General features: G+C 42.6%; 1 protein-coding gene across 2 annotated transcripts in view; it reads right to left on the bottom strand.

The window, feature by feature from the left end:
- Window positions 1–26,941, bottom strand: part of DPYSL3 (dihydropyrimidinase like 3) — a 264,655-nt gene that overhangs the window by 122,452 nt on the left and 115,262 nt on the right. The window contains exon 1 of one of the 2 annotated variants that reach the window (XM_073620614.1): window positions 6,856–7,171. The exons of the other annotated variant lie outside the window; for it this stretch is intronic. Within the exon in view, the coding sequence (XP_073476715.1) occupies window positions 6,856–6,894 (39 nt within the window). The 5' untranslated portion in view covers window positions 6,895–7,171. Of the gene's footprint in view, window positions 1–6,855; window positions 7,172–26,941 lie in introns of those variants that run through there. 2 annotated transcript variants of the gene reach the window in all.

Raw genomic sequence — 26,941 nt, 5'->3', positions numbered from 1 at the left:
TCCATCGGAAATATTTAGAACATGTTCCATTTCTAGGTCCGTCAGAATTTTCAAAAAAATAAAGTCTGATGAGGCCCACACACGATCGGAATATTCAATGAAAAGCTTCCGTTGGACTTTTTCTGTCAGACATTCCGCTCATGTGTACGTGGCTTTACTGGCCACAGAATACCATCAGTCTCTGGTTTAACTGGTTTATGCCCAAGAGATCTCCATTGGTATCATTGACCTCCAGCTCCTTTCCTCCTATCAGCATGTAAGCTAATAAGAGGGCTGGAGGATCTCAGTTATGAGGAACAAATACAAGCATTTAACTTATTCTTCCTGAAGAAGTGACACTTAAGAGGGGATATGATCACAATATAAAAATCTTTAAAGTAGAAGGCAAGTCAAACCCTAAACTTAAATCTACTCCCACCCTATTCTACTGTATATACCCTGTAAAAGGGAAGATGTGTATACTTACCTATTCTGATGTCGCTCTGGTCCGGTCACATGGTCAGGCCCAAGTTCTGGCATCAATGTAGAGGAGGGACAGCTGACAACAGATGCCCCATAATCAGCCTATGGGTGACATCATCACCCAGGTTCTACAGCCGTTATCGGTGATTTCTCCTCTAGACTGAAGCAGGAATTGGTGAGATCATGTGACCAGACCAGAGCGACTTCCGAACAGGTGAGTATATACATCTTTCCTTTTAAAGAATAGGATAATGGGGGTGGGAGTAGATTTAAGTTTAGGGTTTGACTTCCGCTTTAAAGATTTTTATATTGTGATCATATCCCCTCTTAAGTGTCACTTCTTCAGGGAGAATATTTTAATGCTTGTATTTGTTCCTCATAACGGAGATCCTCCAGCCCACTTATTAGCTAATATGCTGATTATTTTGCGGAGTATACACCTCTTTCCTTTTAAAGGGTAGATAGAATAGGCTTAGAATGGAGGTGGGAGTAGATTTAGGCTTAGTTTTTGACTTGCCTTACACTTTAAATGGTGACTCAAGCATTAGAAGAAACGTTTTAATCTAATCTGTCTCTGCATGCAGCAAGTATGACAAAAATGTTATACCTACCTGCTCTGGGCAGTGGTTTTACAAAGAGCAGCCCAGATCCTCCTCTTCTCGGGTCCCTCTTCTGTGATCCTGGTCCCTCCCTCCTGCCGAGTGCCCCCACAGCAAGCAACTTGCTATGGGAGCACCCGAGCCGAGTCACTGCTCTGTGCATGCATTCAGACACGGAGTCGTGGCTATGCCCCGCCCCCTCTCTCTTCTCACTTGCTCACTGAATTTGATTGACAGCAGCCAATGGCGCCTGCTGCTGTGTCTCAGCCAATCAGGAGATAGAGTCCCGGACAGCCGAGTCTCTCATGCAACATCGCTGGATAGAGTAAGTATTAGGGGGGCTGCTGCACACTGAAGGTTTTTTATCGTAATGCATAGAATGCATTAAGATGAAAAACCTTCTGCCTTTGCAACCACTTTAAGCTGGACAAGAAACGGTTCAATCTTAAACTGGGTTGGGGGTTCTTCACTGTTATGCCCTGTACACACGATAGGATTTTCTGACAACAAATGTTCAATGGGAGCTTGTTGTCAGAAATTCCGACCGTGTGTAGGCTCCATCGGAATTTCCGACAAACAAAATTTGAGATCTGGATCTCAAACTTTCCGACAACAAAATCCGTTGTCGGAAATTCTGATCGTGTGTACACAATTCCGACGCACAAAGTTCCACGCATGCTCGGAATCAAGCAGAAGAGCTGCACTGGCTATTGAACTTCATTTTTCTTGGCTAGTCGTATGTGTTGTACATCACCGTGTTCTTGGCGTTCGGAATTTCCGACAACATTTGTGTGACCGTGTGTATGCAAGACAAGTTTGAGCCAACATCCGTCTGAAAAAAATCCATAGATTTTGTCAGAAAATCCTATTGTGTGTATGGGGCATTAGAGCAGTAAGGATGTTGAACTCCCTTCAACAGTTGGTGGTGCTAGTAGAGAGTGGAGATACATTTATTAAAAAAAACTTTTTTAAATGTATTTTTCAGCTGACATAATGTACAGGGATATTGGAAATGATAGTGACATAAACACATGTACACACACTCAGGCTGAAGTGGATGGACTTGTGTCTTTATTCACCTTTACCAACTATGTGACTAGAAGTAACTATGTAACATGCTCCCTGTGAGCACATGAACACTACAGCATAACTGACTGGGTCCTTGCACTACTTCTCCCTTTCCCAGTCTGAGTTCTGCTGTATAACAGGTACCTGCTGCTACCAGTTCGTATTCAGATACTTACACTGCTTGCATTTCATTAACTACATTTTATGAAGTCTTAATAAGTTGCATTATCTGTAATATCTTCATGGAATTAGCTTTAATAGCTTGCATAAAACAAGGACCCTTTTTACAATCACGAGTTTTGTTTAAGGCCCCTAGCACACAGGCAGCTGAGCCTATTCAATGTAAATGCCAGTGTCAGCCCCTGCCTGAGAAGCCTAGTTGCAGTGTACAGTCTTCTATAGACATGAATGGCTGTGCTCTGCTGTACTCAGGTCTAGGCCAGTGCTATCAGTGCAACACAAGAATGGGGTATGAACAGCCGGGACAAGGGGTGGGCAGGAGAGGAAGTTACCCTGGGCACAGCATAGCAAGGGGACAGAAAAAGGACACAGGGCAGTGTCTAGCACCCTGGGTGCTAGACTAACCCGTCCCAGGACTGGGTATGAGCATACGCCCATACACTATACTCGTGTTCACGATAGCACTGGCGTATACTCGAGTTTAGCAGCGTACAGCCATTCATTCCTATGGGAGGTTGTACCCGGGAGGGAAAAACATACTGGCATTTACCCTTAAGGAGCTCAGAACCAAGAACCCTTATGTATTAGAATGAGGTATAGAACATAACTAGATTTCATATTTGTTTTGCCTCATGGCAGCAGACATATACTTACTGGCCACTTTATTAGGTGCACCAATTCAATTGCTTGGTAACACACATTGCTAATCGGCCACTCACATGGCAGCAACTCAATGCATTTATGCATCTAGACATGGTGAAGACGACTTGGTGAAGTTCAAACATCGAGCATTAGAATGGGGAAGAATGGGGATTTAAGTGACTTTGAACGTGGCATGGTTGCTGGTGCCATACAGGCTGGTCTGAGTATTTCAAAATCTGCTGATCTACTGGAATTTCGAGAGTTTACAGAGACTGGTCCAAAAAAGAGAAAAGATCCAGTGAGTGGCAGTTGTCTGGACGAAAATGCCTTGCTGATGTTAGAGGAGAATGGGCAGAATGGTTTGAGATGATAGAAAGGCAACAGTAACAACATATCGAACCTTGAAGCAAATGAGCTACAGCAGCAGAAGTGGTGGCACTCCTGTTAGCTAAGAAAAGGAAACTGAGGCTACAATTCGCACAGGTTCATCAAAATTGGACAATAGAAGATTGGAAAAATGTTGCTTGGTCTAATTTCAGCTGCGACATTCAGATGGTAGGGTCAGAATTTGGCATAAACAACATAAAAGCATGGATCCATCCTGCCTTGTATCAACATGGATCCATCCTGCCTTGTATCAACATGGATCCATCCTGCCTTGTATCAATGGTTCAGGCTGGTGGTGTTGGTGTAATGGTGTGGGGGATATTTTCTTGGCACACTTTGGGCCCCTTAGTACCAATTGAGCATCGTTTAGACACCACGGCCTACCTGAGTATTGTTGCTGACCATGTCCATCCCTTTATGACTACATTGTACTAATCTTCTGATGGCTACTTCCAGCAGGATAATGCACAATGTCACAAAGCTCAAATCATCTCAAACTGGTTTCTTGAACATGACAATGAGTTCATTCCACTCCACTGGCCTCCACAGTCACCAGATCTCAATCCAATAGAGCACCTTTGTCATGTGGTAGAACGGGAGATTCACATCATGGATGTGCAGCCGACAAATCGGTAGCAACTGCGTGATGCCATCATGTCACTATGGACCAAAATCTGAGGAATGTTTCCAACACCTTGTTGAATCTATGCCACAAAGAATTAAGGCAGTTCTGAAGTTATAAGGGGGGTCCAACCTGGTACTAGTAAGGTGTACCTAATAAACTGTCCGATGGGTGTATAGGGGTTAATCCTGCTCCTATGAGGATGGATAAGAGGTTGTACAAGAGTGATAACACCTCCACTCCCACATTGATACTACAAAGACAAAACAAAATGGAAGGCGCATTCACCTAGTGCATTACCAAAAACATTTATTCAATAATAAAATCAATAAAAAGTAGATACTCACAAAGTGGCAACGATCAATGAGCCATAAAACCCACACATTGTTAAATGTTTTTTGGTAATGCACTAGGTACATGCGCCTTCCATTTTGTTTTGTTTTTGCAGTATCAATCGGATTACCCCATCTGAAGAGGGCAGCATCCGCCCGTATTCAGAATACTGTTGTCCTTGCTGCTTTTTACCACAGAAGACCTCATAACACTGGAAGTGACAGCTGGCCTCCACTCCCCCATACCTGAGGCCTGTCAATGGAAGAGGAAGGTGATCCTTATTTTCTTCTCCCATTACTCCACTGTTCTTGTCCAGAGAAGGTCTGGCCTTGTCTTCTTTAAAGACCTCACTGAGGCCATGAGTTAGGCATCTAGTGCCGCATGTACAGCGTAGTGTAGGATGCATCGGCACTACGTCTGGGTTGGTGACGTCAGAGGGTGCTATTAAGTTCCCCTGGTGTCTCCCTCATTCCGAGGATCTTAGTGGATGTAAGCTGTTCCCCATCCAGGTTAGGAATAACCCGCCTGCTACCATTTTGTACTGCTGAGCACTCACAGCATGTATTGCATTCATTGCTACTGCAGTAAGCATGACTTCATCCCTATCTCACATCTTTCTAAACCCGAAGAGACAGCACAGAAAATCATTCTTCGTGTGTGAGATTTTTTTGACACAATGATGCATTTTGACAGGGTTGCTCCAGTACCACTCCCTCGGTGGATTTGTTGCATTGCTATCTTCCATTTTGACTCCCTCCATGGGAAGGGACAAGATAATAAAAAATGGAATCCCAAATTTACAAAATGTTCCAGCTGCCTGAGATCCTCCAAAAAGAATGAGGTGATGAGGTGTGGGGGGGGGGTTCGGAGAACCATTATTTTTATTTTTTTTGCACTTCTTAGCTGTCCACATGGGAGAGGATAACTCATGGGTGGCCACCATGTTGTGTTATATATATATATATATGTACGAGATGGAACCAATACCATTTTGATTTTAGTATGTGAACAAAAGGAATTTAGGGAAGAGAAATAAAAAAAAAAAAATAAAATTATTATATATATATATATATATATATATATATATATATCTTGACTTGCCTTACACTTTAAATGGTGACTCGAGCATGGAGGAAACTATTTAATCTAATCTGTCTCTGCATGCAGCAAGTATGACAAAAAAAATCTATATATATCTATATATAGATATAGATATATCTATCTATCTATCTATCTATCTATCTATCTATCTATCTATCTATCTATCTATCTATCTATCTATCTATCTATCGAGAGAGATATCTATATTACGATGATGATAAATCTTTAATATGTATTACATACAATTCTACCCAACAAAAATACATAGATCAAAACTGGAACTGCAAGAACCGTAGTGGAGGGGGGGGGGGACGTATTTGGTAAATGATCTTCGTTAGCTTGCCCATGTCCCTTTTGTCTCATTCGCAAAGATGGAATAGCTACCTATTCCACTCCCAGTGCACCCCCCACCCTTCACCCACGAAAAGGTCTAATTAAATTCAGCACAGACAAAGCACAGCTGCACATCTTGAAGCTGACAATAAAAGGGCAGGCCTGCTACTGAACATAAGGAGCCCAGGAGATTGTCTGCAGAGCATCGCATCGCATCGCACTGCACCCACCCCCCAATCAGTGCACCATACACTGAAAATCAGGAGATGTGTATATGTACATATATAAAAAATCTGGGGTTAACACATCTCGGGAAGGAAGATTATCTTGCAATAATGATGTTTTGTTTTTTGTTTTTTTTTCACGAAAGCTCTATATTCATCTAAAATTCACGTGACACTGACATACAGATGAACGAGACGGAATGGTGTGACGATGTGTAATGCAGCAAACCAGATGCAAAAATAAAAATAAAAAAAAATTGAAAGCAAATTAAAAAAAAAAAAAAAAAAATAATGTGATCACGTTGATTCTTGAGGATGGTAAGGATGCTTGATGGATGATATGGAAGTCTTCCCCATGCATTGTTGGGTGGTGCACATAGGACCACCCCCTACCAGCTGTGTCACCCTCTCCCTTTGATGGAAGAATCTCTGCAATAATAACACATTACTACTATATACTACTGTCAATTACTACATGAAAAAACATGGATGTAGTAAATGTCAGTCTAAAAAAAAAAAAAAAAAAATACAATTTGATGTGCATGCACAAGCAAAGGACGTGGATGTCTAGCTAAGACTAAGACATTGGATGATGCCAGAGAAAAGCAGGCACCTGCTAGTGTGAGATTATACTGAATTACAATGTAATCCTAATACAGACAGGTCAGTTTCACCTTCTCAGGATAATCATGGACTCAGGGGGGTCCATTCTGATGGTCTGAGCACTGCATGAAATAAAACGATGTGATGATCAGACAAGGTGATCATGGGGTGATCAGATCCCCTCTTCTAATGACAGCACATGTAATCTACTGATCATGATCATCAGTATGATCAGTGATCATCATCCTCCACACACACACACCCTACACATACAATCATAGGAAGAGATGCACAGACTCACTGTTATCCTAGGAATGTTCTTCTTGCCCTGGTAAGACATGATTTCTCTGCACAAGATCCCCTCTGCTCTGCAGCCTGCTCCCTTTGTGTCTGCTCCCTGTAGCTGGTATACTGCAGATCAGGTAAAAGGATTTTGTTTTCTTGTTTTTTTTTTTTTTTTTCTCTTAGCTGCCTTAGACAATAGTAAATCCCTTTTTGCAATGCCAGCTGGGACTCTGAAGAGAGAGAGAGAGAGAGAGAGAGAGAGCTGATCCGGACTCCTCCCTCTCTACTAGTCCTTGCTAGGCACTGGCCTCACCCACTGCTCACTTCTGCGTCTGCACTGGGCTTCTTCCCACGCTAGGGGGCGCTGCGTGCACTGCAGATCTGCACACCGAATGAAAGAAAAGCTTTTTTTTCTCCTTCTCTTATGTTGGAGAGAGATGAGAGCTGGGAGAGATCGGGGGGGGGGGGGGGGGGGATCATCGCACACCCTAGTACTGGTGTTCTAGTATTAGGCATCAGGTGGAAAGGATGCTGACAATAAAAATGGCCGATGTAAAATGCAATGCCTGCCAGCAGTTCCTAATCATTCCAAGCAATCAGCTGATGACAGCACATGTAATCACAACAGATGACATCTACATTGATAAAGCAGTATGGGCTTCATTTACTAAATCTGGAGAGTGCAAAATCTGGGGCAGCTCTGCATAGAAACCAATCAGCTTCCAGGTTTTATTGTCAAAGCTTAATGGAACGAGCTGAAGGGAGAAGCTGATTGGCTACCATGCACAGCTGCTCCGGATTCTTTGTGCCCCAGTTTTAGTAAATCAACCCCTTTTGCAGTTGTGGCCCGTCCATTAGGGGCGCCGCCCCCCTAATCCATGCACCCGACCCCTAATCTACATGGGGGGGCGCATGATTAGAGCCTGAGGCTCTAATTGGCTTCAAAAAGGGTGGGCTTGGGGAGCGGAGCACTGTGTCCAGAGCCCTCCCAGTTTTGTGATAATAGCGAATTAATATTTGCTATTGTCTTCCTGCTTCTCCTCCCGGCCAATCAGGAAGCAGGTCTTAAAGTGGTGTTCCCATTTAAAAAAAAAAAGTCAGCAGCTACAAATACTGCAGCTGCTGACTTTTAATAATCAGACACTTACCTGTCCCAGGGTCCAGCGATGTGGGGGATCGAAGCCCCACTCGTCACCCCTCCGCTCGGCGGCGCCGGCATTTTAGCTGTGGGCGCGAGCCGGGCACCCACTGCGCATGCGCGCCGTCACTGGCTGCGCAATTATCTGGGACCAGATGATTGACAAGAGGGAGAGAGGGAGGGGGAAGAGGCGATCTCCCTTCCTGCGCCGAGGGAAGGGACGTCACGAGCCCAGGCGCTGAAGGAGGCAGACTGCAAATGACCCCCTAGCAATAGGCATTTAGAGGTGAGTAAAAAAAAAATGTTCTCTCCAAATGTTTTTTTTTTTTTTTTTTAAGCACAATACTAATTTTTTTTTTTTTGGGGTGGAACTCCACCTTAAGACCCGACTGACCGAGAGGAGAAGCAACTGTATTGGCCAGGAGCAGAAGCAGGGGGGAAGCCGCCTGAGGAGGAGACACAGGGGGAAGCTGCCCGCGACCTGGATGGGGTAAGTGCGGACAGGCGACAGGTGGGGGTTTGACCATCCAACCGAACGGGGGGGGGGGGGTTAGGTGGTTTGTTTGTCGCCCCCCCCAAAAAATAAAAATGGAGCACCACTGCCTTATTGTATCGTAAAGTAATGGCATATTTGAATAAATTAATGTTTTTCATCTTTCTTTAATCCTCTATTACAGCTCAGTGCTGCTGATCACCTTCAACCCCTTTGTAGCCACTTCCTATCTACATACACTCTAATAGTGCCATGCCTTGGGTGGATGCCACCGATGCCTGGGATGGATGCCCCCCCATTTACTGTTGCTGACTGCTAGGATGCTGGCAGCCCAAGCCACAGAATGTAATTGGTTGCCTTTGCAGAAAGGAGCCTGAACCAGAACATAGTTGCCAACATTTTCAAAAAAATGTTTAGGGACACTTTTTTGCAGAAAGCTAGTGTAGGTGGACAGTATGTTAGGGGCGGGCATCCTTTTTGTGGGCATGTCCGGGGGTTTAACATAATTATGGCGTGCAGAAATGGGCATGGTTTAAATTATGCTAAAATATTGGGCGTGGCTTAAAGGTGTGTGGTTATATATAGTCTGTTTACATCCGCCTATTCATAGGGATGCATTGACCTTCCCATCAGGTCCACCTGTAAAACTGACAGGCAGACCTCATCGGACCCGCTGTGTGAAAGGAGCCTTAGTGGTGGTGTCAGCAAGGAGTGACTGTGAGAAATTGGGTTTAAAACTGCACTGCCCAATTCCTCAGTCATGACAGTGCTACATGAAAAAAGGAGAAAACATCTTAAAGTCTAAAAGATGACAGTAAAAGAGTGCTGTTATGCAATAACATCAGTGCAATGTCATCAGAGCAGTCTCATCAGTGCAATATCATCAGTGCAATGTCATCAGAGCAGTCTCCTCAGTGCAATATCATCAGAGTAGTCTCCTCAGTGCAATCTCATCAGAGTAGTCTCGTCAGTGCAATCTCATCAGAGCAGTGTTGTCAGTGCAATGTCATCAAAGCAGTCTTGTCAGAGCAGTCTCCTCAGTGCAATCTCGTCAGTGCAATCTCATCAGGGCAGTCTCATCGGTGCAATGTCATCAGAGCAATCTCACCAGTGCAATGTCATCTGGTCCTAGCCATGTCAGGCGAGCTCCAATCACCATCCATGGGCTCAGAAAGCAGTGCTGCCAGCTCCAGTCATTGGCAGGGCTGCCTCTCCACGTGCTACTGCATCCGCCACGCCCTGCCACTCCGTCACATCCCGATGTCCGTGACAGAGGCGGATTTTCAGGATTTTGCCCAGGACACTCTCAGACCGGGACATTGGTCTGATTTCCGGGAATGTCCTGGGCAAATCAGGACTGTTGGCAACTATGCCAGTATGGACACTCAGTGCCACTCCTACCACGCATAAATGTGTACCGCTTATGGCAACCAAAACAATTAACATCATGGATCGCACAGCCTTACACTCCAGTGACGGCATTTCTCAGGGCAGCTTTCCCGATGGTGTCAATGCCTTCATAATCTTGAATGGACTTGCCAGAAAGGCACCAAAGTAGCTCCTGCACCCTTTTTTGGAACCGACTTTGGCATTTCTTTTTTCTAGTGTTTTGTGCATTGGTGTTTTGGTGCGTTGGTGTTTTTGTTCGTTCTGGAAACACGGGCAGAAGCACGTGATTCTGACACACTCAGATGTGAACGGGGCCTAACATTTCTTTTAGCTTAAAGGAGAAGTGTGAAACTCTAACAAAAAACACGCAAACTCACCTCCATGGTGCAGCATCAGCGTCGTGGGGCGGGAGTGGCTAGCTCTGGCTTTCAGTGGTGCGCTGAGAGGCTGAGCCAGCTGTCGGTCAGGTACTGTATCTGGGGGGATCCCGACATTATTGCTGGGATCCCCTTCCAGAACCTGGAGCAGCTCTGTGTTCTCAGCAGACAGTAGGCTTTGAAAGCTGATTCTGGGTCACGGGAGAGCACAAGTAAGTGCACTCCTGTGACCCACATGTAAAGTATGACCAAAAAAGCTTTGGCAATACTTCTCTTTTAAGTGTACTGTATCTATGGTCAAAACACAAAAACATATTTTCATATCCACATTCATAGGCGTGCACACAGGGTGTGCCAGGTGTGCCTTGGCACCCTGTATGGCATGGATTCTCAGTTTAGATCCCTGATATTTCACCAAAAAAAAATTGTAAAAGAAATAAATTAAAAAAAATGTAAAAAATAATTAAAAAACAAAATAATACAAATAAAAACTACTAATACTGTCCACTGCCTTACTAACACCAATCTCTGCCCTACTGACACTGTCCACTGCCTTACTGACACCAATCTCTGCCCTACTGACACTGTCCATTGCTCTACTGACACTGTCAGTATATATATACATGCACACACACTCATGTATATGTGTCTGAGCTTTGGGGTGCACAGCCTAATGCAATAGGCTTGGCACACCTATGTCCATATTGAATTTGAATTATTTCTAGTCTACTCCTAATAATCTGAACGATCTTGCAGTTTGTTAACTCACTTTCACTATCCCCTGTGAGTAGCCACTGCTGTGTCACACAGTTGGGCCTTATATTGTGACTTGTCTAACAAGACCATGATTGCCTGTAGAACTGCACATATGGCCTCTACCCCTGGTTGGGCCTCCAAAATACAGAGATCGGGCACCATGTAAAGGTCAGCTATGGTGGCATGGTTGAGGAGTGAAATCGGGATATCTATCTTCCCTTCTTCTCTTTTCCAATTTCCTCTGCTGCCCCCTATCCATCTTGTATCTTTTTGAGGTATACTGTGATAGAATCTTCCCCTTTGTCCCTTGTCCCCTGTCTCTTTGGTTTCATGGGGTTTTGGTAATACTGCCTTGGGGCTTGACCCCCACATTCCTTTCTAAAGAAAATTACCCCAACATTAGATCTCCCTCCAAGTTCATTAACTTCCCACTTTGTTAAGGGATGACATTTCAGGTAGGGACATTGTAACCCATGGAATCTATTCTGTGTCTATCAATAATAGGAAGGTGTTTTTAAATTCATTTGTTTTTAACAACAGATTGACCTTCATCATACACATCCCTTTTCTCTCACAACTATTACTATTACCCTCCAATGTATTTCTCACTGAGGGTGAATTTGAGAAATCAAATCAAAGGTGTCCACCTGTAGTCATTTACATATCTTTGAATTTTTATATGTTTCTTTCTCCTGACCTCTAGATCTTTCTTAGTGAGGTCCTTCTGTAATTTTTTTGGATACATCCAAGTATGTGACACTACTGTTCCCAAATGGGTGGAGTGCCCCCGGTATGGATTGGGTGGTTGATGGCCTTGGCGTAACCATAGTCTTCTGGGCTGGTGGCAGAGAGCAGTAAATGTTTCTCTAGCAGTTGGTGAAGCAGCCATTACTGTGCTAGAAAAAGAAGGGAATGTGAAGCCAGTTAAGTGATTTGCTAACCAGTCACAGGCCACAATGACATTTGCCGTTTGGAGGTTTTACCACCCCCAAACTGCAAATGTTATCGAGCCCTTACTAGCCTGAGCCCCCTATATGGCTGTTTTCACTTTGCGGCTTTCCTACGGGTTAGCTGTGCTTTGCCAGAAAGAATCATTTGAAAGAGATTTTTTAATACTGATGGAGTGGAAACTCACAAGAATTTAAGAGGCACTTTTAAGAACGTCAAATATGTTATGGAAAAACAAGTTCAATTATGGTGGGACATAGTCACGTTGAAAAAGTATATCTCTGAGAATAATACACTGAGGTGCATGAGATGGGCTACGGCACCGAATGATAGCCTAGGGGATGAACATTCTCTCTTGGAGTGGAAAGTTTTGTTCTGCTCTAGTGAGAGAAAATTACCAATTCAGAGAAAAAGAAGGAAATTAGAAGAAAAAGAGAGACCACCATTGAATCATTTAAAGAGAGATACAACAATTTAAGAACTCACAGGAATACTTGAATGTAAAAAAAATTACAAAAGGACCTCACTAAGAAATATCTAGAGGTCAGGAGAAAGAAACATATACAAATTCAAAGAGATGTAAATGACTACAGGTGCACACCTTTGATTTGATTCCTCAAATTCACCCTCAGTGAGAAATACATTGGGGGGTAATAGTAATAGTTGTGAGAGAAAAGGGATGTGTATGATGAAGGTCAATCTGTTGTTAAAAACAAATGAATTTAAAAAAAACCTTCCTATTATTGATAGACACAGAATAGATTCCATGGGTTGCAATGTCCCTACCTGAAATGTCATCCCTTAACAAAGTGGGAAGTTAATGAACTAGGAGGGAGATCTAATGTTGGGGTAATTTTCTTTAGAAAGGAACGTGGGGGTCAAGCCCCGAAGCAGTATTACCAAAACCCCATGAAACCAAAGAGACAGGGGACAAGGGACAAAAGGGAAGATTCTATCACAGTATACCTCAAAAAGATATATAGATGGATAGGGGGCAGCAGAGGAAATTGGAAAAGAGAAGAAGGGAAGATAGAGAGGATGCAGAGATAGGAGGAAGAATAAAAAGCAGAAGGGACTACAGGCTCTCCTCACTTAACGACCAGGTTTCATTCCAACGACCAGGTCATTAAACAAATTGGTCGTTAAATGAGGAGCCACAAGTAATCAATATTTTAAGTATTCTTAACTACTGTACTGTACTGTATTGTGAAAAAAGGTCTAAACACAAAACTCCAGCTCAATAACGTTGCATTAATTTTCATAAGTACAGAACGCAATCTAAAATTCTGTACTGTACTGTACAATACAATGATGTACAGCCTGTTGTTCAGGTGGGGAGAGCTGGTCGTAAGTCTGAGGGATCGTTAAACAGGTAAGCCATTAAACGAGGAGTATCTGTATTAGGACAAGGTATATATAATCTCAGTCAATCTTACCAAAGAGGAAACAAAAGTTCCTAATCTAGGTCTCAAATTGGCCCCGGGGCAAATTTGAAAAAATTCAGTGCTTACGGTATATACTGTAGACTTGAATAAGTTACTTAGAAAAAAAATATTATGTCACCTTACTGGGCCCCACACAGAGGGCTAATAATTTTGGAGATTTTGTCATGGTAGCCTTAGAAATAGGTGTACTTTTAATTCTCAGATAAATGCTAATCATCAAATAGAAATCTTTAAACAGACGGTGAATAGTGAAATACGCAATTTAAAAGTGAAGAAACTGAAGGACTGTGATAAAGGATATTGGAGCTCGAGAAAAAGGACAATATAATGTGCCCAGCAGACAAAGGGGGAGGAGTGGTTCTACTTAAATGGCAGGACTATGAAAGAGAGATGACCCATACATTGGGGATGAAGAAACATATGAAATATTGGATAAAGACCCTATGGTTAAATTTAAAAAGGAAATAAAATGTTTAGTCAATAGAGGTAGTGATAGGCGTGTACTGAATTGTAAGACACAAGGTATCTAGTTCCATCAGTATGCAGAATACCTACTATTTATTATTTGCCTACAGTTTATAAGAACTTTATCAATCCTAAGTTTCCGACCTACAATTAGTGGAATTAATTCCATACACGTTAGCACTAGAAAATACGGTCAAATCTCCAACCCTTTGTTATGAGTATGCCAGCCTGAAGGATAGTCAGGATGTCCTTAAAATCATTGAAGGTATTAGAGTAGCGAATAATATTGTCTTAGCTACCACTGATGTAGCTTCACCATACACTAATATCAGATATCAACGTGAGGCGGATGCAATTAGGTGCAAGAAAAGGCCCTAGAAAATTATAGTGAATTGGAAGGAACACAGAAGGGGTTCACCCTTGATGCCTTTAAATTTGTAAAGTCTAGGAACTATTTTTGGTAAAAAAAGCTTTTTTTTTTTTCCAGAAAAAGGCAGCTGCAATGGGGGCCTAGTTTGCCCCAGTGTAGCGAACCTTTGTATGACTAAATGGGAACATGAGGCCATTAATGGCAAACATTGGGAGCACCTGGGTCTGTGGAAGCAATTCATAGACGATATATTGGTGGAGCAGATCTTGAATCTTTGAAGTTCTCCTTTATTTATTGACAACAATAATTATGGGATCAAATTCTCCAAGTCAGTAAGTAAAACCTGTGTAAATTTCCTAGATTTGCAAATTTTCATACAAGATGGGAAGGTATACACTAAAACATATTTTAAATGTCAGATCGACATGGGTACCAGTAACTAGTTGTCACCATCTAGTCTGGATAAATCATGTTCCGAATGTACAACTAATTAGGATTAGAAGAAATTGTTCCAAAATGAAAGATTACCTTGTACAGTCTGATGTTATTGTAAGGAGATGTATTAAAAAATATATAACAAAAAAAAGTGAAAAAATTGTAAATTAAATATGTAGAAAATATTTTAAAGGGATGGAAGGAGACTGGGTCATAAACAGAGGAAGCAAAAGGAAAATTCAGGGTATGCTATGATTCTGGATTTTATTAGCCGGTATAAAGAGGTTGAGGAAATTGTCCGAAAATACTGGCCTATCTTGCATAAGTATAAGGTCCTTGGATCATTAATTCCAGATAAAGCACATTTCAGGTACCTGAAGGCGGTGAATCTTAGGAGTAAGTTAGTGCTCCTCCTCGTAAGAAAAAAAATTTCATGTTCGATATAAAAGGTTTTTTCAGTGTAGAAGATCCAATGTGTGCAATCGAAAAAGAGTATAAAGTCAATTGGTTCATTACATGTAATTCTATGTATGTCACCTACCTGATGTAGCGCCTTTGTGACCTCTAGTATGTGGGCATACAAAGTGCAAATAAACTTTAGGCTGACTGAACATATACAAAATACCAAAAAGGGTTTTAAAAAGCACAGCTTGTCTAAACTCTTTCGGGAATTCTGTAATAGCAATTCCTCACAATTAATTGGGATCCCTCACAGTTAAAATTTTGTGGGATCAACACAGTGATGGGTGACTGGAGAGGCTCCAATATGGTGAGGGGGATTTCAATAAATGAGACCTACTGGACATCTGAACTGAATTGTGTGCATCTGGGCTTACTGTAATGCGGAAATTATTTTATTGCACTTTTGATTTTGTACTTAGCCTGTGATGAATAGGATTACGAGGCTTTTATATAATTTTATTTTAGAACAATCATTTCGGATATTTTTTTTATTATTTCAAAATCTTTTTTTATTTCATGTTTATATTTCCAACCATGGCACTACCTGCCTGGAGTTTGCATGCTTTCGCTGTGCTTGCATGGGTTTCCTCTAGGTACTCTGGTTTCCTCCCACACGCCAAAGATATGCTGGTGGGTTAATTTGCTCCTCTCTAAATTTACCCTAGTATGCAGGGCCACTGATAAGGGGCTATCACCAGCCCTCCTGTACCAGGCCCGACTGTCAACTCAGCAGGGGAGAGACCCGGAGGTAGAGCAGGCGGGGACTCCCAAAATTCTGTGCACCAATGTGCTAATCCCCGCTGTGCTGTGTAAAAACAAAAACAGAAAGTGGACTATTTAATCACTTTTGGGTCTAGGCAATTGACCCACGACAGCGCTCCCAGCCGGCCCCAGTATATTGACATAGGAGAGAACGGGCTTCAATATAATTGTGTAGATCGCTGCTGCAAGTTTAATCCGCCTAAACCCTAAAAGGGTAATTAAGCAGTCCCCTGTCTGTCCCCAGGTCCCCACTGAACACAAGGGGCCTGGAGAAGTTTGTTAAATAGCTGCACAGTAGGAATTAGCACAGAATATGGGAGTCCCCGCCCGTTCTACCTCCACCACCCCTGCTAAGTTCCCCCCTGCCCTAGTTGCCCAGCTCAGTGCCCAGGAGGAAGGGATATGACCAAATGTATCAGTGGTCCTAAGCTGGTCCCAGACTCCCAGCTCCAGAGGATCCACCTACAGGGGAAGCACAGCACCTGAGCCCCAGGTAGAAGAAGCTGTCCAGGGGGATGAGACCAACAATACTGCATTTCAACTCTTGTTCAATACACAGCAGGTTTGGAGTGACACATCATTATTGCTGTAGATTAGTGTACACTAGTGTTTCCCTCTGAAGAGTGATCCACAGTGGATCGCTTTTCAGAGGGTGTTTGGCAGGCGGCAAGGAAGCATTATATTGCCTCCTCAATGCCTGATTTAATCCCTAAAAACTTGCACCCCCTCGCTGCAACTGCATTCTATTGTACATGGTTGTGAAGCGTCCCCATTCATTGGAGTGGATTGCATTTGGCCACTGAACGTGATGGGGGGGATATATTTGCATATACCCATTTGCTGTCTTTGCCGTTACCCCCTCATAACCATTGCACTCTGTACATTACATATTCAAGACCCCTGCATTCTATACATTACCCACTCCTGACCACAGAACTATGTACATTACCCACTCTTGATCTCTGCACTCTGTATATTAAACACTTCTGACCCCTGCACTATGTACACACCCCCAAATCCTGAAAACTGTATGGTACATACTCCTGGAACTACACTGTGTAAGTTACATAGTTCTGACCCCCGCACACAATTAAATTTGGTTAAAATTAACTTTGCAAGATTTCATGCTGCCAGATATAAGTATTTATCACATTTGGGTTCTATAATAGCGGTCAGCTATTTGTTTATCATATAATTTATAAAGTAATGGCGGCTTGTATGGATGGAAATAGTGTATAAATGGAAGTTTACTGTCTGACGCCACATCCTCTTGAGAAAGTCTTGAAGATAAAATGTGTCGAGGAAGTGAAGTCAGCATGTTGGGCCAGAAGTGGTAATTCCGCCATCTTTGTTTAGTAGAGTGCAATGTCTGCAATTTTTTTTGTAAGCACATTCTAAAAAGTGGTTGTAAATTTTTATAATACTACATTATGGGGCTGTTCTTGTTATAACATCTCTTGGAGGCATTTGGGCCATTTAAGGAGGGAGAGTCCGGTGACCAAGGAGGATCGCCACCATATGCTATATATGACCTTATGTGGTCTATGGGTCGCCCTATTTGGTGAGAGTCCATTGCATGTGGGTGCGACACATTGGTGACTGGATTGGAAGAAAGATTGGATTCACAGACAATGTATTTAAGGATTTTGGAAGTTGCACTTTTATTTTATTTTTGTGTGAGCACATTTTCACTTTGTGTTTGTTTTTACAATACTACACTATAATTGTCTTTTTTGTTTTTCATATACTTATGGGAGAAAAATAAGAAGTATAATGCCGTGTACACACGGGTGGACTGTTCGACCGGACTGGTCCGACGGGACGAATCCGTCGGACAATCTGACCGTGTGTGGGCTTCATCGGACCTGCAGCGGACTTTTTCGGTCGAAAATCAGACGGACTTTAGATTTGGAACATGTTTCAAATCTTTCCGACGGACTCAAGTCCGCTCGAAAAATCCGCTCCTCTGTATGCTAGTCCGACAGACGAAAACCGACGCTAGGGCAGCTATTGGCTACTGGCTATCAACTTCCTTATTTTAGTCCGGTCGTACGTCATCACGTACGAATCCGTCGGACTTTGGTGTGATCGTGTGTAGCCAAGTCCGTTCGTTCAAAAGTCAGTCAGAAGTCCGTCAAAAGTCAGTTGGAAAGACCGAAAAGTCCGCCCGTGTGTACACGGCATAAGAATACTGTATGTGCACATTGAGAAGAGGAAGAGGGACACCTGGTCGCCATTGATGTATTTGATCGGCGTCGTATATGACAAATTTTTTTATGCGAGTCTGATCATATGGTGAGTGTTTATTTTTTCTGAATACCATATAAAAGATATTTTGAGAATTGCAAAATGTTTATTGTATTCACAAGGACATTTAATATTAGTAAATGGACACTGATGAAGCTGAAATTTAGGGTGGTAACTCTGACCGCTGGGAATATATAATTTGCATATGTTATCTACAACTGCAGAAAAAGACTTGTTCATATGTTCGCATTCATGTGCGGTATTCATGAGTTTCATTTATTTACAGGGGTTGCCAACAAACAGCAATGCACATTTAACGGATCTGCAGCATTTTTTTCTTTTACAACACAGCACACCACAATGCACAGATGGTTCACAAAATAAAAATGCATTGTGCTGTACTGCCTAGGTGTGTTGGGGGGCACTGCACTGTGGTAAATGTGTCATTGTGTGTTGCATTAACATGCTTAAAAGCAGGAACTACACTCAGCAAATACTTCTGCTGCTACAATGCAATGTCTGCAAGGTCCCTCAAAGGTGCCAACATCTTCCTCCAAGCTTCTTCTGGGTGCCAGACTGTGTTGATTAGCTGGCCAGGGAACGACGCAACTTGCGCGCATGCACACGGGAGTATATTTATTCTGGTGCTGATAATATACACTGTGCTGTGCATGTGCAGCTCAGTGTACATTCTAAGGCTAATGACACGTGAGCTATTCTGCCACTAACGAAAAATCACCAGCGGGCAGATTGTAAAAAGTCTTCCTGCGTGTCCTTATGGAATCGCTCCCTCTATAGTCACATGAAGGGAGACGTCGCTCTGTCTTTGGCTTGAATGCTGTTAAATCTCATTCACTAGCAATGACAGTGATATCTTGCTGCCTCAGCTACAGAGGGAACGGTTCATAAGGACAAACAGGCCGCCTCTTTGTGATCCTGCCGCTTGTGATTTTGATAAAACGTCAGCAACAGAGTCAAATTAGGAACAGGCAGATACGTTTGTTTTATTGCAGAAGGAACATAGCAATAAAGAGCTGTCTGCTCACAATTTTTACTTTAATTTTAGCTCCACTTTAAGACGCATGTTTTGTTTCATGTTACTGCATTGACTTGTGAACAGGCTCTAAGAGCACAGATTCATTCTTTACTGATGTTTAAACCTTTAACATTTGTGAGGCAGCTTTGCATGTCATGAGCCGAAATTTCCATTTTTTTTACATGCATGAACACTCACTGTAGGCCTCAAAGAGCAAAACATAACCCCCCCTCCAAACAATCCATTTCCTGACAGCAAATTGTGTATGCCCCATGATACTCTTGCAAATGTTAGTGAAAAATCTTTTTAAAAATACACTTATGCCGCGTACACACGGTCGGACTTTTCGTCTACAAAAGTCCAACGGACGCTGACGGACTAAAGCTGGCTGGTAATCCGATCGTGTGTGGGCTTCTCCGGACTTTCAACGGACTTTTTTAGCCTCAAATCCGACGGACTTTAGATTTGAAACATGCTTCAAATCTTTACGTCGTAAGTACGACGGACCCCGAAATCCGCTCGTCTGTGTGCTAGTCCGACGGACAAAAACCCATGCTAGGGCAGCTATTGGCTACTGGCTATGAACTTCCTTATTTTAGTCCGGTGTACGTCATCACGTACGAATCCGTCGGACTTTTGTGTGGTCGTGTGTAGGCAAGTCCGTTCGTAAGAAAGTCTGCCGCAAGTCCGCCGAAGGTACGTCGGAAGTCTGTCGGACAGGCTGTCGGACTTTTGTAGACGAAAAGTCCGACCGTGTGTACGCGGCATTAGAGGCATATTTATAAAGCAGTGAAAAAGTGGTATTAACCACAAAACAAACATTTATTATATTGCAGCTCGCTAATTCTTAGATATGATGGCTGCATTAGTTCTGTTTTTTTAGGCTTTTTTCCCCTTATTATCACCAAATGATTTGGCCAGTAAGTCTGTTGTTTTTCAAAAGAACAAGCTGTCTTGCAGATGCAGCAGTAAAAGGGTTGAGACAAACCATTTACCACTTACAGGGGTGCTTACAGTGATCAGCTTTTATTTATATATGTGAAACAGCAGGAACTGACCATATTTTGGTATATGTGCATAGCTCCCAACTGTCTCTAATTTCAAGGGACTGTCCCTGATTTGGAGCAATGTCCCTCTGTGCCTCATTCCTCCTCGTTTGTCCCTCATTTTGGTCTGATCTATATAGTTGTATATAAAATGCACATTTTAGCTATCAAAAAGTGTTTTCCAGCGCTAAACCTTTCATCTGATTTCTAAATTGCTGCAGTTATAAATTACAAAAGCCAATATAAAGGAATAGTAGTGGTAAAAAAGCACTTGTGGGTTTAACCAATCTTGTTTTTTTGTACAATTCTCCTTTAAGGGGGCATGGCAGGGGGTGTGTCCTATGTCTGCATACTTTTGCTGATAGGTGTCCCTCATTCCCATCTCAAAAAGTTGGGAGGTATGCATGTGTACCTCTCTAGCGACCAGCTTCTGTTGAACAGTCCTGCTGGAAAGTCAGCATTGAATCAGAAACTTCCAATGGCTGCAGCGCTGATCTGTGTATTCTGACAGTGGGAGGGAGCCCCCTCTGTCAGAATGCAATAGTGCAATAGGAAATTCCCTGCTTGTGTGGATGCAGGAATCTGTGTGTTGTTTTTTTTGTCCACCCGGTGGCTGAACAATACAAAAAAACAATGCGTAAATACCCTGCTTAGATCTTCTAGTCCATATAACACTCCCGTCCCTCCAGAGTGACTTGTTGCTGTCAAGAGGTGCCCCCTGTGCCCCCAGTGTAAGCACTCTAATACAGGAAGTGTGTTACTGGCCAGATCACCAGGCAATAACAGAGGAGAAGGCCTAAAAAAAGAAAACGAATGAAGCCATGACATCTAATGATTGGTTTGCTGTAATATAATACATTTTTTGTTTTGGATTTGATACCACTTTTAAAGCTGAATTCCAGGTATAGATATTTTTGCATAGTTACATTGGTCCAGTATGGACCATTGTAAGTATAATTTTCAGTACTTGCCCCTATTGCTGTGGGAGTGGAGCATCACTGTAGTATCCGCCACAACCACAGTGATCCTTGCTGTCTTCTGCGTCCAATGTGGAGCGGCTTCCCTAATGTGTGGTAATTACAGGAGGTTGCTCGCTCATCATGGGTCCCATTCAGAGAACGTCACCACCCCTCTTCTCCAACTCATGCAAACAGAGAATGCTTTGTATTCAATGAGAAAAATACAAGGCAATCTCTGAACGGCCCCCATGCTGAGAGTGGGACCCCCTGCGGTTACTCTGCAGCAAGACAGGGGTCATAAAAGGCAGAGAGGTCTGTTCTTCCTAGGCATGATTGGGTTTTCTTATACCCCAAAGACATACTGGTAAGTTTATTGGCTGACCTTACATTGTAAGTTCTTTTTTGGGCAGAGGCTGATGTGATAGTACAGTGTGTATAGCATTGTGCAAATTGTTGGTGCAATACAAATACCTGTAATAAATAGAGTACATTTCGCTGCATTTTCTGCTCCAGAGATCCAATAGGAACTTAGAGGAATTTCCTTCTTAGACGGTTGTCTTCAGAAATGGTGTCTCCTTTGGAAGATTTCCCCTCAACTCTAAAAAGTTGAATTTTCTCTTATCAGTACCAATAGTGGGGTGAATCTCCTCACTGGGGGCATCTAACCCTTCTTCACTATATCCAAGACGTAAAGTGGTTGTAAAGGCTAAAGGTTTTTTACCCTAATGCCGTGTACACACGGCCGGACTTCCCGACAGAGAAAGTCCGATAGGAGCTTTCAGTCAGACATTCCGACCGTGTGTATGCCCCATCTGACTTTTTCTGTCTGCATTTCTGATGGACTCAGATATAGAACATGTTCTAAATCTTTCCGTCGGAAATGCTGACGGAGTTTAGCCTGTTGGCAAGTCTGGCCGTGTGTACGCGGCATAATACATTCTCTGCATTAAAGGATAAGTCTACCTTAACACTACAATCTCTACACCCATAGACATCCACAATCTAACACTAACGTATCTAACCCTGTAAAGAAGAAATCAGTATGCATACCTTTTTTGAAGCCGATCCGACCCAATCCCACGCTGAGCTGTCAGCTGTGGCTTCGCTGTAGAGGCGGGTGCAGAGGACACAGCTGACAATGGAAGCCCCATAGTAAGTCTATGGGTGACGTTACTACCAATTCATTTCACAGCCATTGTCGACTGTGTCCTCTTCAGAGCTTCTGCCGCTGGAGACCGGACCAGATCGGCTTCAAAAAAGGTATGTATACCGATTTCTTTTTTACAGGGCTAGATAGGTTAGTGTTAGATCATGGATGTCTGTAGATGTAGCGATTTTAGTGTTAGGGCTGACTTATCCTTTAGGCTCGGTTCACACTAGGGGCGGCACGACTTGCAGGTCGCCTCACCGAGGCGACCTGCACACGACATCCACGGCGACTTGCAAAATGACTTCTGTATAGAAGTCTATGCAAGTCGCCTCAAGTCGCCCCAAAAGAAGTACAGGAACCTTTTTCTAAGTCGGAGCGACTTGCGTCGCTCCTATTAGAACGGTTCCGTAGTACAGAACGGGATGCGACTTGTCAGACGACTAGGTCGCCTGACAAGTCGCCCCTGTGTGAACCGGCACTAAAGGTAAAAAACCTTTTAGGTTCAGCCCCCACCCTCCTAAGTATTTACTTGAGCCCAATATCAATCCAGTTCCTCTCTCTCGCTCCCTGCTGTTGTGAGACACATGGGCAATATTGGGGAAAATACACCTGCATGCGTGAATGGAGTGCAACTTTGTGCACTTTCAATAAAGTTAAAAAAATTAAAACACTGCATCACCCCACCCAGGAAAATTAACTCCAGCTTACACGCTAAAACAAACTGGTTTAATCTTCGGCTGGTGTGACGAAAAAGTATTTATTATTATTTCAGGTACTTATATAGCGGCATCAATTTACGCAGCGCTTTACATATACGTTGTACATTCACATCAGTCCCTACCCTCAAGGAGCTTACAATCTAAGGCCCCTAACTCACATTCATACATACTAGGGAGAATTTAGACAGGATCCGATTAACCTACCAGCATGTCTTTGGAGTGTGGGAGGAAACCGGAACACCCAGAGGAAACCCACGCAGGCACAGGGAGAACATGCAAACTCCAGGCAGGTAGTGTCGTGGTTGGGATTCGAACCAGCAACCCTTCTTACTGCTAGGTGAAAGTGCTATCCACTACACCACTGTGCCACCCACTACACCACTGTGCCGCCTATTTATTCGTTCCTGAGCATGCGTGACCTTGGTTACACGATTTTTCTTGTACAAATACTATACAATTACACAAAAATTGTTTGTTCTGGTATCATATTATAAATATTTTCGTGCTTGTCCCTTCAGATATTTTTGCATGATCAGCTCTCAAAAGCTGCTACTAATAATCAGATTATTGGACGATCACTTTCATTGCGGTATTTTTTGTCCAATTTTCTCATCGTGCGTTCTAACCATTTGGATAGTAATCATAATGAGGTAGATGTCCAGAAGTTATTGAGCCTAAACAAGAGATTTTTTTTTTTTTTTACACAGCTATAGTATGGGATTTTAAGAAAACATGGAATACAAAGTCTATGCCTTTTATTTTTTCTCTTTGCATATTTTCGTAAGTTGCATAATTGGTAATAGTTTTGATTTGCCTACTTTTTTTTTTTTAGCTAACACAGGTTTCATGAATCTTCCCTAGCGGATGCTGCCAACACGCGTGGGTGTTGGCACAAATCAGTTTCATACCTCAATGCAGCAGACAGTTGGTTGCATATGGATATAATGGAGTGACAGTTCCTATACATTTACAGAAGAACTGACTCAGTCCAATATATTGCATAAACATCTACATAGAAACACTTTATATGTTTTAGTCTCAGCTCATAAAAAAAGGAGTGATTCAGGGAAAAGTGATCTAAGATCAAAGGTTACAGTTTTCCACGACAGAATTTTCAATCCTTGATTAGGACTCAAACTACGTAAAAGACATCCACAAGCTGCCAATGAAAAAACTGCAGTTGCTTCAGAGCCTGTTGAAAGGCAGTGGTAAATCACAGCCACCACGTTACACTATTCTCTATCAGCTTTTGTGCCTCAAGCAAAGTAGCATGCTGCCTATTAATGAAGTTGTATTTAAGATTCTGGGACCCCAGCCAACACAGAAGACATCTCCATGGTTTTCAACAAAACATTATGGGTAGAGTCATGCCTACTTGGACTGCCTGCATCGATAGTCATGAAAAATGGAACGATTTCAATGCTAAAATCTAAGAACGTGGCTGGTAAACTATCCATGCAAATAGAATAAACTAAAAAGCATTACCATGTATTAGATCTAGTTTTATTATGGAGTGTCCTTATATTAATGAATCTTAAATATGAATCCACCATTTTGGCCAAAATTTGATGTTGTCCCTGGCAATGATATTTATGTGGAAGAAATATTGATGTTCAAGGACTGCAGCATCAACACAGAACTTCTGCTTCTGTATACTATAGTCCATGGGCGTCCGCTGAACTTTTTTCGGGGGGGGGGGGCATCATTTTAAGGTCATGTATTACAATTTGCAATACAAAAAGATGTACACAGTGGTGCCGTGGCACAGGCACTGCTGTTACCTGTGGTTTTTCAGCGATAGGCCCAGGACAGGCACTGGCAACCAGGCAGTGTATTCTCTGTTGTCTCAGCCACTGCACGCCATGCACCTGTGACCTGTGGGAGGAGCCGGCGCCACGCCGGCCGGATCGGCATAGGCACAACATACATTTACACAGGCAGAGGTAGGATGAGACAGCAGCCAATCACGGAACAGCCGGGTCACGGTGATGTTAAGCAGAGGCCCGAACGGCAGAGCCAATCCGATGCTCGGGCCGGGGGTGAGGAGGGATGGACGGATGTGTAGTCGGAAAAGACTGAGAGCAGCCCCAGCCCTCAGGCCAGCTGCAGACTTTGAAAAAAAAAGTCCACGGCTGCCGCGGAGACGGCCACAGTGGCCATTCCAACACAGGGGGCAAGTGTCTTCACTCTGACTTCAACACTCTTACGATTCCAGGGTGGGAATTGACCCTCCTTCCCCTATGTTGCGGACGCCCATGCTATAGTCGACCTTTATTTTAATGCTGCTCACTGAGTGCTATTCATTTGGCTTCACACAATTTTTATATGGCCAGTACCAGGTATCCAGCAGAAGTCTCCCAATTTACAACGTATTATGGTAGGAATAAACAATAAATATTCCTTATTTTTATAAATTATCCTTTGCTAAAAAGCCTAGTTGTTAACAGAGATCAATAGCTGAATCTAAATTTACCCACTAATAGTCATGGCAGTAACTAAGGAATGCAGAGATGATCAGATGGTATTTTTTACGTTAAGAATACATACTTGAATATATATTTTTTTTAAATCTGAGTTTAGTGGCCCCTTACCTTAGTACTATCTCTTGTATAGCAGCATTCAGTGCGGTGCATTGCATTAACTAATGCAGATGTTTTTGTGCATTACGTTAAGGCAGCCCATGGGCTGGCAGTGCACCAAAATGTTCAAAAAATTAACATGCGCCATTTTTTGGCAATGCAGTTATTATTATTATACAGGATTTATATAGCGCCAACAGTTTACACAGCGCTTTACAATATAAAAGGGGACAGTACAGTTACAATACAGTTCGATACAGAAGGAATAAGAGGGCCCTGCTCATGGAGGGGGCGGTGCACCAAAACACGTGGTAGTGCATTACCTCATGTTGTGCTGCAATGCATTGCCTTAATGTGTTGGAGTGCAATTCAAAATGAATGGCCCTGCAACATGCTAGCGCATGTAATGTGCATTAACGTGCTTTGCCATAATGCATGCTTTACTGCAACACACCATAATTGAACTAATGGAAAATGAATGAGCAGCCTAAAGGCCATTCAGGTGTGCTGCATGCACATATACCCACAAGAAACATGCTGAGAGGAAGAAAGAGTAGAGAGATGAGCTCATCTGTGTATTGTTGCCCTTTCACTGTCCATTCACAGGCTGTACTTACTACTTATTTTACTCAATGAACTGCAACTCAATGTATAACATTTGTATTGTGTTTTTTTCTGGATTTTTGGTTGATATTATGTCTCTATCATTTAAAATACACCTACGATAACAATTCTAGACCCTTCATTTCTTGTAAGTGGTCAAACTTACAAAATCTGCAGGAGATCAAATGATTATTTTCCATAATGTATTTCCTATGAACATCAACTAGTAGCTATAATGCAGCATTTTTCTGATTCACCCTAAACTGTATGACTTAGTAGCATCCAATCTACAGAGAAACTAGCCTTATAACATTCAATGTTGCCCCATTTGCACAGAATGAATGTACATACAGTTTCACAGATTGACTATCCCTGCAAATATTTTATAACCACACCTCTTGAAGTGATCTTTTATATACAAAATGTTCAGTAAGTACCTGCCTATGGCCGTCACCTTACATTATCTCAAGTATCCCTTGATGTTCATATTTTTCTGACCTTGTTTCATGCTAAACCAAAATTTAGGGTGTAAGCATGCACAAGCGAGCAAAGCCCCCCTCCTTTTTACAGGATTGCGGGATTCTTCATGGTAGAGGGACTTGTATTTCTTAATGGAGCACAAATGCAACAATGTCACCACATTTGTAGTCTATTGATACTTCCCCCAGCTCCATAGCTTAAGGTCTGAACCTCCGTACAGGTCTGAAATTAGAGGAAAGCCTC

Source organism: Aquarana catesbeiana, linkage group LG03 (genome assembly GCF_042186555.1).
Source record: "Aquarana catesbeiana isolate 2022-GZ linkage group LG03, ASM4218655v1, whole genome shotgun sequence".
Taxonomy (NCBI): domain Eukaryota; kingdom Metazoa; phylum Chordata; class Amphibia; order Anura; family Ranidae; genus Aquarana; species Aquarana catesbeiana.
The sequence above is the reverse complement of the archived record's forward strand: the minus strand, read 5'-3'. Positions and strand labels throughout refer to the sequence as shown.